The sequence below is a fragment of the Solanum dulcamara genome, chromosome 6, assembly GCF_947179165.1.
Source record: "Solanum dulcamara chromosome 6, daSolDulc1.2, whole genome shotgun sequence".
In the NCBI taxonomy this organism is placed as follows: domain Eukaryota; kingdom Viridiplantae; phylum Streptophyta; class Magnoliopsida; order Solanales; family Solanaceae; genus Solanum; species Solanum dulcamara.
The window spans coordinates 8,378,281-8,394,279 of record NC_077242.1 but is presented as its reverse complement, the minus strand read 5'-3'; the positions used below and the strand labels follow the sequence as shown (position 1 = coordinate 8,394,279).

Below are 15,999 nucleotides of genomic sequence, written 5' to 3'. Positions count from 1 at the left end.
TTGGACCCTCCAACTTGGGAAAAAAGTCTTCAAACTTTGCAGGACTGAAGGAGAAGATATATATGCTAACTCCATAAAGTTTCAACTCAAATGGATAATTGGAGACGTTAGTCGAGCGACGTGGAAAATGATAACACTCTCCAAAGCTCTTACTGAGGTCCCTTCTTTATTACTAGTCTGTGTACATTATTTTTTGCTTGGGCTTGTTTGTTGTATTATTGCAGGTGTCTGGAGTAATATATTAGCATTCTTCAACAATAAATACATAGACAAGAGCACAAAAACAACTTCCAAACACCCTGCAACCTCTAAGCTTCAGCAGGGCAGCAGGTGCAGGGTGTGGAGTAGCATGTGGACTTGTCCAATGCCCCCCAAACTTTGCAGGATGTTAGAATATATTATTGTGACAAGTTCCAACAAGTTTCAGCCCAAACGGATAATTGGAGGCGTTAGGCGAGCGACATGGAAACATTCAGCTGCCTTAAGCCTAAAGAGAGGGTCTTTAGTAATTTGGGCCATCCAACTTGGGAAACAAGTCTTCAAACTTTGCAGGACTAAAGGAGAGGATATACATGCTAACTCCATAGAGTTTCAGCTCAAATGGATAATTGGAGACGTTAGTCGAGCGGCTTGGAAAATGATAACACTTTCCAAAGCTCTTACTGAGGTCCCCTCTTTATTGCTAGTCTGTGTATATTATGTTTTGTTTGGGCTTGTTTGTTGTACTATTGCAGGTGTCTGGAGTAATATATTAGCATTCTTCAACAACAAATACATAGACAAGAGCACAACAACATCTTCCAAACACCCTGCAACCTCTAAGCCTCAGCAGGGCAGCAGGTGCAGGGTAGGGAGTAACTTGTGGACTTGCCCAAAGTCTCCCAAACTTTGCAGGATGGTAGCATATATGTTTTTGATAAGGCCCAAGAAATTTCAGCCCAAACGGATAATTTTAGACGTTAGGCGAGCGAGCTTGAAACAATCAGCTGTCTTAACCTTAAAAAGGAAGAATTTTGCTAAATGGAAGCTCCAACTTGGGAAACAAGCCTTCAAACTTTGCATGGCTAAAGTAATGAATATATATGCAAACCTCATGAAGTTTCAGCTCAAAAGGATTAGTGGAGACGTTAGTCGAGCGACATGGAAAATGCTAACAGGCTCCAAAAGCCTATTTGAGATCCATTCCTCTCTACTAACCTGTATAAGTCTTTGCTTGTGTCTGGTTATTTGCTGTGTATATGCAGGTTGTTGGAGACTTACACCAACATGCTTTAACATCAAATACATAGAGGACAACACCTGCATCAACTCAACACCTGCAGCAGCCCAACACCTGCAACACCTGCAGCAGTTCAACACCTGTTTGCTTTGTTGCTTGTCTTTGGTTGACTTTCTTTGCTTAGAATCTCTTTGGCACTACTATGAGGACTGCAGTAACCTGGGGCTTATATGGAGTAGCACACTCAGCTTGCCAAACATATTCTCTATTATCAACACACCCCAGCACCAACCTGCAGCAGACAAGGAACAAATCCACTCCATCTATGCCTTCTCTAATAACTCAACACTTGCAGCAGCTCCTTTCTTGCTGGTTCTTGTTTGTTGTGTAGATGCAGATGTCAGGATGGACTCATCAACATGTGTTCCCAACACCTACATAGATCACACCACAGATACAACCACCAAAACAAATACCTTCACTAAGAGGCCTACACAAGGACTGTGCAGAGCAGCAACTTCCTTCTGGATTTTGTGGTTGTTTGGTTGTTTGTATTTGGCTGTTTGTTTTTGCCTAGGGACATCAAAAACTGGCCCTCTTTGGAACTGCTATGAGGGATGCAATGTCCTGGGGCCTCTATGGAGCAGCCCCCCAACCACATTCTTTAACTTCAACACACCACAGCAACAATTCAACCAACTTGCAACACACAAGGAACATGGGTGCAGCAGCCTGCAGCTCTCTTTGGTGGTAAGGATTGTTGGTTGTGTTTGTCTATGCAGGTACCCCAACTACAGCCCCCTCCTGGAGAATGCATTGATCTCCATGATCAATCATTCTCAACTTCACCAATGCAGCTGGCAGACTCCCCATGCTAAAAAGACTGCAGTATCTTGGGGCTGCTTTGGAGCAACACACTCAGCTTGCCAAACACATTCTCAACTACTAACACATTCCAGCAACAACTCTATCAACCTGCAACAGACAAGAAACATATACAAGTTTGTTGTTTTTGTTTTTCTGTGCAGGTACTCCAAGAGGCCTAACCACCTCAAAACAAAGACCAACAAGCAACCTAGGGAACCTGCAGCCACCTGCAGATTGGCAGCTTTGGGTTTGGTGTTTTTGTTTTTGTTTGTCTGTGCAGGTGCAGATCCTCATAATTGTAAACAATTGGATACTAAAGCATGGATCATCTCTCCATGCATACCAGATGCATTCCATCAACATCTGCAACAGCTCCACCAACTTGCAGCAGCCAAGGAACAAATACAAGCTAATGCTACAGCAGCTTGCACACCTCTTTGGTTGTATGTATTGTTGGTCTTGTTTGGCTGTGCAGGTACAAGAATGAACCACTTCAAAGCAAGGACCAACAAGCAGACTAACTACAATGGCAGCAACAAGGAGTTTGTACAACAGAACTCTTGGAATTGTTCTTATAATTGTGAGCTTGCTTGTTTGTTTTCTTCTTTGTTTATGCAGGTTTTTGGAGATACAGCCCAGAAGGAACTCCAACACCCTCATAGACAACATCCAAGGACCAACAACAATATCATGAGCAGCTGTAAAAGGTTACACCTCCATCAACTCCAGATACATACTGTGGGAACACAGCACCAAACAACTACTCAGCCACACACCAAACAACAACTCAATCACAGAGCTGAAGCTGAAAGTGCGGAATTGAAAGATGAAGTTCAACAGCATCAGCAACAACAGATGCCAAAACCAACACACCCATGTACAGCAACCTCCAGACTTGGTTGCTTGTGTAGGTTTCTGGTTTTGTCCATCTGTGCAGGTGTAGGTCTGCAGCAATCATACATTTGGACCGCCATGCAGGTGTTCGAATGCAGCTACACTTTCTTCCACAACAAATCAAAGGTTGTTGGCTACTATAACTCCATATACTTCCTATCCTTCCAGCCCCCATAGCTGGTAATCATGTTACTGATACAAAGGCATATTTCACCGGGATTTACTTGGTACGACAAGACTAAAAAGAGCAAAGATGAAAAGAATTTCCCATCCCATGCGAGATAGAAGTTTCGTATACTTGTTCTTCTTCAATATAGCTATGTCTGGTACGTAGCATAGTTGGAATAGGACTAGGTTACTTTTCTTTTTTCTCATGGAAGGGGAGAGTCGCCCTCATTTATGATTTCATAGTTGAATTGTACCGGGAGGAGTCCTCTCACAGGTTTACTGCTTTCTAGTTATAGTTAGTCTCTTTTTTGTATCGGGGATGAGTTAGCCGACCTTAATTGGTTAGTCGACTTATGAACCACCATAGGATCGGAGGTAAGGTTTATGTCCCCCTCCTTGTATTTTTTATTTTGATTATTTATGTTAAGGCTTGGGGGTGTTGCTTAACCCCTGACTGTGCACGAGAGGTGGGAGCCTCGTGTAGGGTCTGTTCCCATAAAAAAAAAAAAAAAAAAAAAAAAAAAAAAAAAAAGCAATAAAGCAAAGAAGAAGAAAAAAGATGGAGGAGAAAAAAAAAGGGAAAAATTAAATAAAAAATTAACCAAAGAAATTCCGTTTGTGCGTTTTACCCCCTTCACTTATTGTTTTTGCAGTAATCGTTGTTGTTGAGCACTTTTAAAGTTCTTTTATTTTACTAAGAAAAAAAGAGCATTAAAGTGTAACTCTTGAAAGTTAGAGAAATAGTTAGATATATACTTAATTTATTAATTAAACAAATGAAAGTTATGTTTAAATTTATACACATATCAATATAAAGATATTAACTTCTTTTTTTGAAGATCTCTTTCTTTCATGATTCTTTAAAAGAAAATATAAATTAGAGTTCCACTTAGATAGATTATTATCATTATATATAATTCAAGCATTTCTAGATGATTAAAATTCTAAAATTAAAGGAAAATGAAAAGAAAATAAATGACAATAACAAATAGCTTAGAGCCTAAGATCCGATCCATTTAAATTTGAAGACTAAAAGGATATTTAATAATTTTGATATTCGGGCATTAAGAAAATATTTCAAAAATTCAATAAGATTTTTATAATCGCGTTTCACTAGTTAATACATAAATGATCAAAACATTTACGAAATAGATATTCATATTCAAAGTATATGTAACATCTAATAATATAGTAACTAATTTAAAAAATATATTATATTTATTGATATGACTCTCTCTCTGTTAACACTTCAGAATATAAACTCCCTGCAAATAACCTGGATAGAAAGAAAAAAAATAGCGAACGTGCTCTGAAAACTTTATCCGAACCTCCCTCACTACTTTCAATGCTTAATAATTTTATTCAAATTCACATATATCCTAACTATCCACTCCAGTATGTGGTAGAGTGTTCTTCACAACTCCTTTGCCCTGTCGATGTATTTTGACATCCCACAGCTTCGGCAGATCGTTTAGCCCTGTTCATCTTCGACGATTTGGAATAACAACAGCCAAAACGACTTCCTTTCTTTAGAGTGATCCCCGTCAAGTGAAAACCCATTTCGAGGTTGGATCCTGCTTGCCAGCTTCAGAATATCGACTCCTGTGGTCAGCTTCTGATTTCGCTTTTCTAAAAAGAAGTGACAAGGCTACGCCTGGCAGGGACCACACAATAATGGCTCATAACTGGAAAACATAACAACAATGTCTCCTAGTCATCTCCCCTGTCAAAGTCGACGTCTTAACCTGACTTCCTGAGCTCAGTTGATTCTTGAAGGACCAACCCCCCCTCATGATTCATGATTGGTGGCGACTCGGATGGCATCTGATTAACTCTCAACGGTGCTTTTCGAGGCTCCACTCTCCCCCCTGAATAAGTAAGGCCCCGTTAAGCCTGCCCCCTCCCCCCGACTTTGCCCTTGAATTTGTCAATCAACCTAGCATGTTCAGATCGGGAGTTGCTGGCCGACGGCCGCTCAACTGTTCGAGCGTAATGCAGTGGTGTTGGTTCTGATTCGCCAAAGGTAGAATGCCTGGTCGCCAAAATAGAATGAAGGAATGATTCAATCTTCCATCATTTCAAAGCCAACGCTCTTTCAACTAATCCATACTTTTCCTCTCCTTACAGTCAAACGGTCAGACAAACTCGTTAAGTTAATGCTTCAGACCCTCCTAGTCTCCACATGTAAGAAGTGGTATTGGTGTTACTCATAAAACTCACGTGGAATAGATGTCTAAATGGGGGAAAGCAATTTTCCAATCGTAGAAGGCGAGGCAATTGATTAAGACATTGGGTTTTTATATAAATCGAAAAACCCTACACAAAGCCATCATCTTTTTGTCTTGGCCTCAAGACCATAGACACGGCTGACGGCCGAATAGCTCTCTTTCTTGCTTGCAGAAGCCATGGCCCCCAAAACCAAATCCCGATTAGTAGACCAGCCTCCTTCTGCATCCTCTTCTGAGGAACAAGAACAGGTTGAAGAATCGCAGGAAGAAGGAGAAGAAGAACAATCCGGGGAGGAAGAAGGAGAAGGAGAATCTGGGGAAGAAACTGAAGAAGACGAAGAACCCAAGACAGCCCCTCCAGTTGAAAAGAGACCCATTACTCAAAAACCAGTTCAAACCCCACAGAAACCCCAATCTTCTTCTGAGTCTAGAAGCGAAGATGGGGCAGGATCCGAATCGGAATCGGAATCGGGCCATTCCCTGCCTTCCCCTTCTGCATCAGACTTCACCGTCAAGCCGATTGTTCCTGCAAAAGCTGCTGCCGCATCGAAACCAGCAGCAAAGAGGCCGCAAGAGACGCAGAAAGAGAAAGGGAGGAAGAAACCCAAGATTGCAGAAGAAGAGGAGAAAAGGTCAGCTGCCACTCCTCGCAGTCTATGGAGCGATGAAGACCAGCTTGCTCTACTCAAAGGTATGGCTGAATACAAGGCGCAAAAAGGTACTGAACCTAATGCCGATATGTCTGCTTTTCATGAATTCATCAAGGGGAAGTTGCAGGTCGAAGTTTCAAAGAGTCAACTCAGTGACAAGCTTAGGAGGTTAAAGAAGAAATTTTTGACCAATGTGAAAGATGGTGAGGAACCAGTTTTCTCTAAGGGTCAGGATTTTTTAGTTTTTGAGCATTCAAAGAAGATTTGGGGCGTCCCTGGAACTAATAATGGAGTTAAGGAGAATGTTAACAATAGCACTAATGGAAAAGCTAAAAAGACTGTTGAGGTTAAAAAGAGTTCTGAACCTAAGAAAAGTGCTAAAGTTAGTAAACCAAAGGATAATGAGAAACATAAGGAAGAAGAGAAACATGTTGCTGTAAAAGAGGTGGTTAAGGAGGATATAGTTAAGGGTGATCAACAGAATTTCCAGTCCAAATATCCACGTTTGGCTGCATCATTTGAAAGTATGGCTGGCATGTCTACAATCTATCCGAATGGTACAAGTTTGTTGAAGAAGAAGATGAGTTTGATTGCTAGTGACAAGGCTAAAGTGTTGGAGGAGAAGTGGAAGAAACTGGAGGATGATGAAGCTGCCTTAATGGTGAAGCGCTTAGATTTGATTGCGGAGCATTACAGATTGGTGGTTGATGCGACGAGAGGTAACTAGATGCTGATGGATCATGTTTCATTTGATGCTGCAAGTTCTTGTACCGTTTCTGTGGAGTTTTAGATTTTGTTTTATATAGTCTTGTCTCTCAAGGCAATTTCTTCTCGTGTTGATGAACTTATGATTAGTCCGCGAGGTAGATTTAGTTTTTCAGGTTTATTCATACATTTTATCGCTTCTTTAGTTTTACTATTGAGATGGTTTGGATGATACCCGCTGTGTTGCTTCTTATATTTGTTAGTGTGGTATGGAGATGTGATTAGCTCTATAAAGGGGTTGCAATGAAATGCCTAGACATTCCTATCATTATGTGACATTGACACCATATGTTGCAATCATGCATCATATAATGCCATGTATGGTGGAAGCAAGCTTAGGAACAGCTGATGTGAAATGTCTGGAGACGTTCTGTAATATTTCATTTCCTATTCCAGATGGAAATATACTTAATGCTATCTTTCTCAGTTTTTGCAGCATGTGTTGTCCTTGGCCTACTTGTTATCTCCTTGCAATGTTAATGCACTTTGTTCTCAATTGTTGTTCATGCTAGCTTATCATACTGGCTAATTGATTTGGGTGGGCGGGGTGGGGGGTTGTTGGGGGAAGGTTGTATCTCTTTCCTTTTACCTTGTGGTACCTGCCATACGGTTAAAGAAAAAAGGAAGGAAGATATTTGAGAAGAATGCATCTGGACAAAAGGAAGGAAATTGCTGTAATGTTGTCCCTCGAGTTTTTGGCCAAAAACATACTTAAACTATACCCCAAACTTAAATTACATCCTTAATTGAGGTCAGATATATGAATTCTCAATATCCATTTGTTTTGTTCAGGTCCATTGCATTCCTAAACTGAATAATTAGGGGTTTTCTAAATCTGTCACACATCTCTCTATGGTATCTACTGGCTAGTTTAATTTCAACTGTTTGGCATCACTCCTACAGATCTCATCGTGCATTCTGTTTTTAACCAAGTTTATATTGACTTCAAAAGACTTTAGGGATTGAAAACTTTTTTCGCCATGCGACTGAATTCACCTCTTAAATTTCTTAGTGATTGTGTTGTCAAACTTACAAATCAGTGCATTTTGGAGGTCTCAACACATAGGGAAGCCATGTAACTTTATCTTCTATATGTCCTACCAACTCTCTGTTAGATTTAATAAGTTCTGACTTTTCCAATTTACTTTGTCAAAAAGGGTTGTCCATTTTTCTAAGATCATAATTCTGTTCTAATATCAGTTCTTAGACAGATTTTACCTTGTGAACATGTTGAGCATCTTGGAGAGATACAACTCACTGCCATACAATATTGTCTGTTACACAATCATTCTACCCTGAACGACGTTTTTATTGCATGGAACCTTTCTAGGATTTTTTTGGTTTTCAGCCCCCCTCCTAATTTAATTGTATGTTGCTCTCTCTCTCTCTCTCTCTCTCTCTCTCTCTCTCTCATACCTTTTTCCCGGTATATTCAGAATAGATATCTAAATTGTTCCATTATGCATCACAGCTTCATCTTATGGAACAATTTTAGCTCTGAAAGATGTCTCTTCGAGACGTCTGACATTAAAGCTCTGTTGTTCCTTCTTGATGTAAATCTGGGAGGGCTTTCATCCCTTGCCCTTTTTACCCTCCCCTTTGATCACAGTTCTGCCTCTCTTTTTGGCCGGCTGTTCCAATTCCAACCCATCCTTTTTTTTTCTTCTCCCCTAATGGCCTGTGATTCAAAATTACTGAACACCATTCTTTGTTTGTGGATTTGGATATTTACTGATGCACATTTATCTTGTATACTGAGTTTCATTTACTTCCGCTTCTGGAATTTTCCCATTTGCTTGCAGTCGCTAAACTTCGATTATTCTGGTGGATGTTGTCGTTCTATAATCATATATGCAGAGCTCTATTCTGTATTTTCTCTAAAAATCTAGGGTATGATTGGTATGGATGAAAATATTTTTCAATTTTTCACTAGGAAAATGAGGAATAGAGAAAACAAGTCCCATCCTCCATAGCCCCCACTTCCACCACCCTCACTTGTACCCCTATAGATGATATTTGCTGTTTGTTTATCAAACACTAGAAAATATATTTTTTCCATACCAAGCCACACCCCAAGTACTTTGATGTTCGATTCTTTGCAAATCATTAGATCCTTTCCATTGAAAATGATTTAATCTGTAACAGTTGTGACAAAATTGGACATGATCCTCTTCTGTGTTAGGCTTTCTAAAGCCATTTGGACCAAATTAGTCCGAAACATATGCGTTCAAATCACAGCCTGTTTGATCAAGTTTCTAAGAGTGTGTTTTCTATAATTATATTTTCTTGAGTATAAACAGGTACTTTTGAGTAGCAATAGAAATTTATTTATTACTTTATTATTTTGCAAAACATATGTTTATGTATCCTCTTTGTTTTTCTTCATAAATTGATGCTCAAGAGTACCTTAACAGTGCTTTCTACAGTTCAAGAGAAAGTGCTGCTCAAATGATTTTGACTATTAACATAGTAAAAAACACAACAAGAACATTGATTATCAATAATATTGTCTACAACTCTTTAATCCACAATCATAGAGCTTTAATCTACCAAAACATCTTCATTACATTACAGGCCCAAGAAACAAAAATAAATAAATAACAATCTAGGTAGATACAGCATGCATGAATTTGCAAAGGGAGTGCCGTTGGAAAGAAGAAAATTTTTTATCCGTGTTAAATATGGATGGATCAGATATTTTACCCACCGGAATTTGGACTATGGGTCAAGTAGCATTGAAGCAGTAGTATAATACGCAACAGAAAAGATGGCATGGACGAAACACAAGATTCCACCAATTGAGAAAAAATGATGATGTGAAAACCCACAGGAAGCTCTTGACTTGTTGTTTGCCATTGTCCCTATCACCAATAGTCCCATTCCTATTGCCATTATGATCCTGTAAAACCCACAAAAACTAAAGCATTGTAGGGACACTTGTTTGACTCTTTTAAGTCTTTTTGCTCAGTAGTTTTGTCAAAAAAGAAGGATTCATTTATTTTTCTGGATTTTATCCTTTTGATTACATTGTAACATGAGTGTTTCTGATTACCTTTACCTCATCCCAACGAATAATTCTTCATGATTTTACACCAATAAAATAAACAAAATCATAAAATAGTAGAGGATATATCATCTTCTTATATGGTTTTCATCTATACTTATCCTCGTGATGATGAGTTAGCTTTTTTGGTTAAGGTTAAGGTTCATTTCTTTTAACATATAGAGTCGGACACATCCATATCTTTGGCTTATCCCACATTGGGTTCAAATGTTACGTTGTTTATTCTTCGGATGTTTACCCTAAACACAAGCATGGTGTTTGATCATGTCTAATCGAGGAAATGAGTCATTGCTTTCTTATATAATTTTGGACAATCTTCCATCTCGTGAACTAACTTTTGACGTAAAGTTAAATCTAACCTCACGAACTAACTTTTGAAGTAAAGTTAGATCTAACGCCCATTTTCATAATAGCCGTTTACACCCTCCAACATTTCCTTGTAAGAAACCAAAGTAAATAACAAGAAAAGGGAGAAAAGTGTTAATTAAAATGTTTTGATAAATGGAGTTGTTGAAGAGGTACCATGTAAAAACAAGACAAGCCATTGATAGTTGCCTACTTGGGGGTGCTTTCTTAATGTCATCAGTAGCACAAACACTGCAGCCACCAAGAAGGTTAGCAAGAACATGAGCAATTGCAAGAAGACATGCTGCAGCCACACCTAGTACAAATGCATCATGGCTTGGCTCTTTACATTCGAATAACCACAAACGAAGATGCTTTTCCTGTTCCATATCCCCAACACAAAAAAAAAATCAAATACTACTATAACAATTTTTCAACATTTGTTAGATATTTTAATTTGTTATAGCTGATAATTTACCTTATTTTTAAAGTTACAAATACCACTTTTATGAATGATTTACCTATAGATATTTTTTAGATGATTTATGAGCCCGTTTGGATTGGCTTATAAGTTTCTTATAATCTGTTTTTAGCTTTTTTTGAGTGTTTGACTGACCAACTTAAAGTCATTTTGTGCTTGAAATAAGCCCAAAAAATAATTGGGCATGTTACGCTTATCTAAAGCAGCTTATAAGTTGTTTTCAACTTATAAAATAAGTCAAGCTAAACAAACACTAATAGTGTAAAATTCTGGGTGCACGCTATTGGTTAATAGAAGTTAAACTCAATCAAATATCATCAAACACAAATTTCTCTCCTTGGATTCAAGTAGCGGTGCCCCTAATTGATTATGTATAAATTAATAGATGTTGAATTTCTTTAGCGAAAAATGTGTCTTTACAGACATGTTATATGAAGTTTGAAAGAGATAAAAAGTAGGTACCTGGTTTTGAGCTGCTTCTGCTTTGATTCCAAGAATGCCAGCAATAGAGTCTAAGGCCACAATCAACAAGCACGCAAAAATACCAAACAATTTAGCCATTTTCTCATCAATTTCAAGTACCTTCAGCACGAAAAATGTATGTAATTTTTAGTGTTATATATATATAGTCCCCTTTTCTCTGGGATGTGAAAAGAGTGAAAGCACTTTGATACAAGAGAACGCTGTAATTACATTAGATATCCCATAGTATAAATAGTGAACTTTAATGTTATGGGTTTTAATTGATAATATATAATAATAATAGTATGTGTGTAGCTTTTAAGAAAAGCTTCTTTTGTCCTTACAATGCTAACTTTGTTTGTGCTTTTATGCCTACTTTTTTTCCTTGTGTTTGGATTCCCTAAATTGCATAGAAGAAAAGTTGGGTATAAACCAGCTAAGGAGTAAAGAATAATAATGTGGCTTAGGCATCTATCAATCACATAAGGTAAATCGGCGAGTTTCCATTGCCTTTTTTTTTTGACTTTGAAATTTAGTTACATATATGGGGAATTACTTTACCCTCTGCAACTCACAATTGCTAATTTATCTAATTCAATTTTACTTTAGTTACTACACTAATTTTTAATATAATAAGTTGTATATATTTAGGATAAATTTGAAATTTAAATTTTTATTTTTACAGGTTGTTTTAGTTGTTGAGAAATTCTAGTTTTCTTTTGAATTTTGAATTGCAGATTTTCTGCATATTATGTGCTCAAATTGGCTATTTAAAGCCCTCTTATGCTTAATAATATTATTGAGAGACATTTTCAATTCATTTTTGCTGTCCATTTTTAAAAAAAAAAACCAACACACCCTACAAAGAAGTTTTTGATATCCAGACTTGAATCCGAGATATTTAATTAAGGATGAAGAAATATTACATCCCTCACACCACAAATATTTTTTTTATAAATAAGAAGTTATATGTTTGGATACTATAAGAAAATAAGGAATTAGCAACAGAAAAAAAATGATAGCTAAATAGCAAAAATCTCATGCTAATCCCATTTAGCGATGGATCACATGAAAAATCAATTAGTTAGGACCTTTTTAGCAACGGATTAGCTAGAAATTATCGATAAATTCCGTAGCTAATTTCATGTCTTTTAATAGAAATATTGAAACTGACAATAAAAGTCTTTCATTTTAAATGATACTACTAAACATTATTTATTTGAAATCTTAAACTTCTAAAATTGATATTATTTTTTCTTCTTCTCCGTTTCATGAGCTTTATTAATAGAAAATACGATCATGATGCTAAAGAACAGGAAAGGATCGAAAGGGAGAAAAGATGTAAGATCTACAAGAATATCTTTATTATAAGTAGTTTGCACAAGCTAGCATCAGTGTTCCTTGAGCTAGAAGCAAGAATCTATAGTCTTTCATACAACTAAAAAGCCAGTTTTCTCATAAGACTAGACTCTGGAAAAGTAGTAACTTTTATTTAGATATTGACACTTTCTGATGTGGTTATGTTTCATAGTTTTCTTTAGTATATGCTTATAATCAGGGACAAAACTAAGGAGAGTGTCAGTTGATTCTGATCGTATTCAATAACTTTTGATTAGATATTGTATGTCTTAAAGAACTTCTTTAAAATTTATATAAATATTTAATTACGAACCCAACAACTATGACGATCAAGTGTTAACAATTAACATCAACTTTGGATCGGATATCAGATTGGGCCTTAGTCGGTGCTTTGTGCACAAGATTTAGGGTTTAAGATACCCATTTTGGGGGGAGATTTACCCAAATAAGTGTGGGTCAGTGGAATGGCTCGTGCATTTAATTTTTTGTGCTATTATTTAAATTTTGATCTTGTTTATATAAATTGTGCAGAAATGGCTTTCGGCTCAAAAGTTGGAGTTCAATTCCCAGTGGATCGCCAGAAGCCGCCTAGCCTTGCCACAACTTGTGACATTTATTGAAATATTACCCGAGTTTGACAAAAAATGTCCGAGAGAAACACCAAGAGCTTCTCATGGATGAACATATCACAAATTTTGATGGATCATCAAAACTTAAGTGCAAATTGCATCGTAATTTAGGCACAAACATTCACAATTCCTAGTGGATCACCAATTTTTTTGAGAAACTTTCCCAATATGCTTTTGCTTCAAAGTTGATCTAAATCAACTCTTACTTTGATATCCTACGTTCTAAAACAAGTTCCAATGATTTTCTTCAACTCAAACTTTTAAAAATTGATAGTCTCACTTGTCTCTACTTCGACAATCAAACTGAACAAAATTCATCAATTGTTCTATAGAGCACAAGTTCTGCAAATGTTAACATACTATTTGCGCAACTCCTTTTTTTTACGAATGTCCAAAAGTTAAAACACCGGACCTTATGGTAAACGGATACTTAGGGCCCGTTTGGATATGGTTAATGGATCCTACAAATTCGGACCCAAAGTTTTGGCCCGGGTGCCGGCCAGAGTCGAACAAAACTGCGCCGAATTTGTTGCCATTTTTCTGTCTTCCATTGAAATCGAGCTGTAAGTTTTTTGTTTTGTTTTTTTAATCTCCCAATGTGTATCTTACGATCCAAAAACCCTCATCATTTTTTCTGCAAAATACAAATTTTATCTGAGTTTTCGTTTCTACACTTGTTCCAAAGGCATTAATTAGGGATTAATCCATGTCAAATCATTTGTTATTTTCTTGATTTTCAACAGTTGAATATTTAGTAAGCTTAAGATTAGTGAGAACAGAAAACCCCATTTATGAACTTTCATACTTTTCTTTATCCATTTATTCTAGGAGAGAAGCTTATATGTTGATTAATGAAGTAGCTCTACTTTGTTTGCTCAATTTATCTTGTGGCTTAATCTGAATCAATGAGCTTATTAAAGAGAAGCTTAACAATCCAATACTTGCTTACTGTCAATATATAAACATCATTTAGCCCCAGGGGTTAGCTGAATTAGCAAGGTTTGAGGGACTTGTGTCTAGGTTACAAATTCGAGCCTAGTGGAAAAGGGTAGAGCCCAGAGGGGCAGCCCATCTTATGGAGATTCAAAGTCTTTGGTTGGCCCGTAGGGTTGGTTCTAGACAGATTTCTCGGTAATTGAAAAAAAAAGTTGTGCATATCATTTTTAGGAACATAGTTTCATTTCCACTAGATGAGTTTCTTGCCATTATTCATATGCACTGAATTGATGGGAATACATTCCTTAATTGCAGTAAGTTAGTTTAAAAACTATTTTGACTGTTCAGCCATCTTCGAAATGAAAAACCAAGATGTCAACCATAGATTTGTGTTGTTGTATGAGCAAATGATGTAATGTATCTTTCCTCCATTTGAGATTTGGGCTCTAATCCAGTCATCCTTTGTTTTTTATTCATAAACAGGGTACCAGGCTAGGGTCCTATAATGGGTGCGGAACAGAAAAAAGACCAACTGAAAGAGATGGACTGGAAAAGTCTGAGTGGAACGGAGAGTAGCGAGCCTAATGTTGGACCAGCTGTGAAGAAACGGCTTCCAAAAAAGATTCGACAAGTGCCTGAATACTATTTTCTTCCACGAAGATCCTTACCATACTCCATCGCCTTTTATGGGTCATTTATTGCTGCAGGTGTTGGTGCAGGAATGTTGCTTGAAAGATGGATCAACAAGAAGATAAAAGGTAATCATATACTGTTTTGATTCAAATCAGATTTCATTGCGCATATGTATACTTTTTCCACTTTTACACTTTGAGCTTACATCAGTAGCATGTTTTATAGATAGCATACAAAGGCAAAAGGATAATGTTTACAGCATATTCCTGATCTCGAAGAGTTCTTCAGGAACTCATGATCTCTTGCACAAATTACACTCCCTTTTTTGCCCCTATAATCCATTACTAGCTGACACTGACTTTAGAGAAGAGTTAGTATACTTTTGATTGTTTAATTACATTACAACTTTCTTCCTTGAAATGTATTGGTTACTTGCTAGTTGCTCTCTTGCTTCTTATTTTTTCTGCCTCATCTATCATTCAATCCATTCTATTTGTGATCCATTCTTGCTCGAACACTTTTCAAGAGATTGAATTGGACTATTGTTTATGGTGGTTAGGCGTATATCCTCGTTTGAAAGTCAAGGAAAACATATTTGTTAAAGTCAACCTCCACTTTAATGGTGTCTTAATGCCTTACCATCTGACAAATGCTAGAGAAGACATTAAGACAATTGAGTTCCTATTCCAACGCAACAATCATTTGTTTGATTTGTTTTTTATTTATCATTTACACTGACTTTCTCTCTGATGGCAGATGATGGAGGAGTCATTTGGGAGTTCGACAAATGAAAAATGGATTCTTTTCAGCTATTTCGAGTGCTACCTCTTATTACTCCAACGAGTTCACAGGACCGATGAATATTGTAAACCATTAGTAACATGAAGATAAATCTTTCTTCGGCATGCAGTTCAATTTTGTAGCTTGTATATTTCAGCAGAACAGAGAAGTCGAATTTTGCAAATACTACTGAAATATTATATATTTGCCTTTATGGCTTAACCTTTGAATAAACAGGGACGCCAGGCAAGTGACTTTCCTAAGAATTCTATATCTCTACTTTTGTTGAACACTGTAACAACGACAGTTGAACATTTATGTAGCTATAGCCATTGAGGTTCTTAGGCCAATTTCCTGCTACTAACATTAATGATTGCAAGGTGTTCAATCTTTTCCTTTTTTTCATTTCCATTTTTTCCCTGCTGGACTCGTGGGTGGGTACAAACTACAAACTTGAAAGAAAAAACGGGAGTGTATGCATTTAAACTTAGGTGTAAATTTTGCACATTGATCTTTGAA

General features: G+C 37.1%; 2 protein-coding genes across 2 annotated transcripts; one reads left to right on the top strand and one right to left on the bottom strand.

The window, feature by feature from the left end:
- Positions 1-5,408: 5,408 nt before the first annotated feature.
- LOC129892036 (STOREKEEPER protein-like) lies at positions 5,409-7,226 on the top strand. Its single transcript, XM_055967561.1, has one exon. The coding sequence runs from the start codon at positions 5,554-5,556 to the stop codon at positions 6,751-6,753; it is 1,200 nt and encodes a 399-aa protein (XP_055823536.1). The 5' UTR covers positions 5,409-5,553; the 3' UTR covers positions 6,754-7,226.
- A 2,084-nt stretch (positions 7,227-9,310) lies between these two features.
- Positions 9,311-11,361, bottom strand: LOC129892182 (protein VASCULATURE COMPLEXITY AND CONNECTIVITY-like). Its single transcript, XM_055967741.1, has 3 exons — positions 11,144-11,361; positions 10,378-10,580; positions 9,311-9,690 (listed from the first exon to the last, which is right to left on the bottom strand). Exons 1-3 carry the CDS (start codon positions 11,240-11,242, stop codon positions 9,510-9,512), a joined length of 483 nt encoding a protein of 160 aa, XP_055823716.1. The 5' UTR covers positions 11,243-11,361; the 3' UTR covers positions 9,311-9,509.
- Positions 11,362-15,999: the final 4,638 nt, after the last annotated feature.

Bases quoted from the DNA above. Each gene is read 5' to 3' on its own strand.
- LOC129892182 (XM_055967741.1), bottom strand. From the start codon at position 11,242: ATGGCTAAATTGTTTGGTATTTTTGCGTGCTTGTTGATTGTGGCCTTA. The intron at 10,581-11,143 runs GTACCTACTTTT...GATATGGAACAG, and splicing joins CAGAAGCAGCTCAAAACCAG to GAAAAGCATCTTCGTTTGTG. The intron at 9,691-10,377 runs GTACCTCTTCAA...TGGGTTTTACAG, and splicing joins GCTTGTCTTGTTTTTACATG to GATCATAATGGCAATAGGAA.
- LOC129892036 (XM_055967561.1), top strand. From the start codon at position 5,554: ATGGCCCCCAAAACCAAATCCCGATTAGTAGACCAGCCTCCTTCTGCA.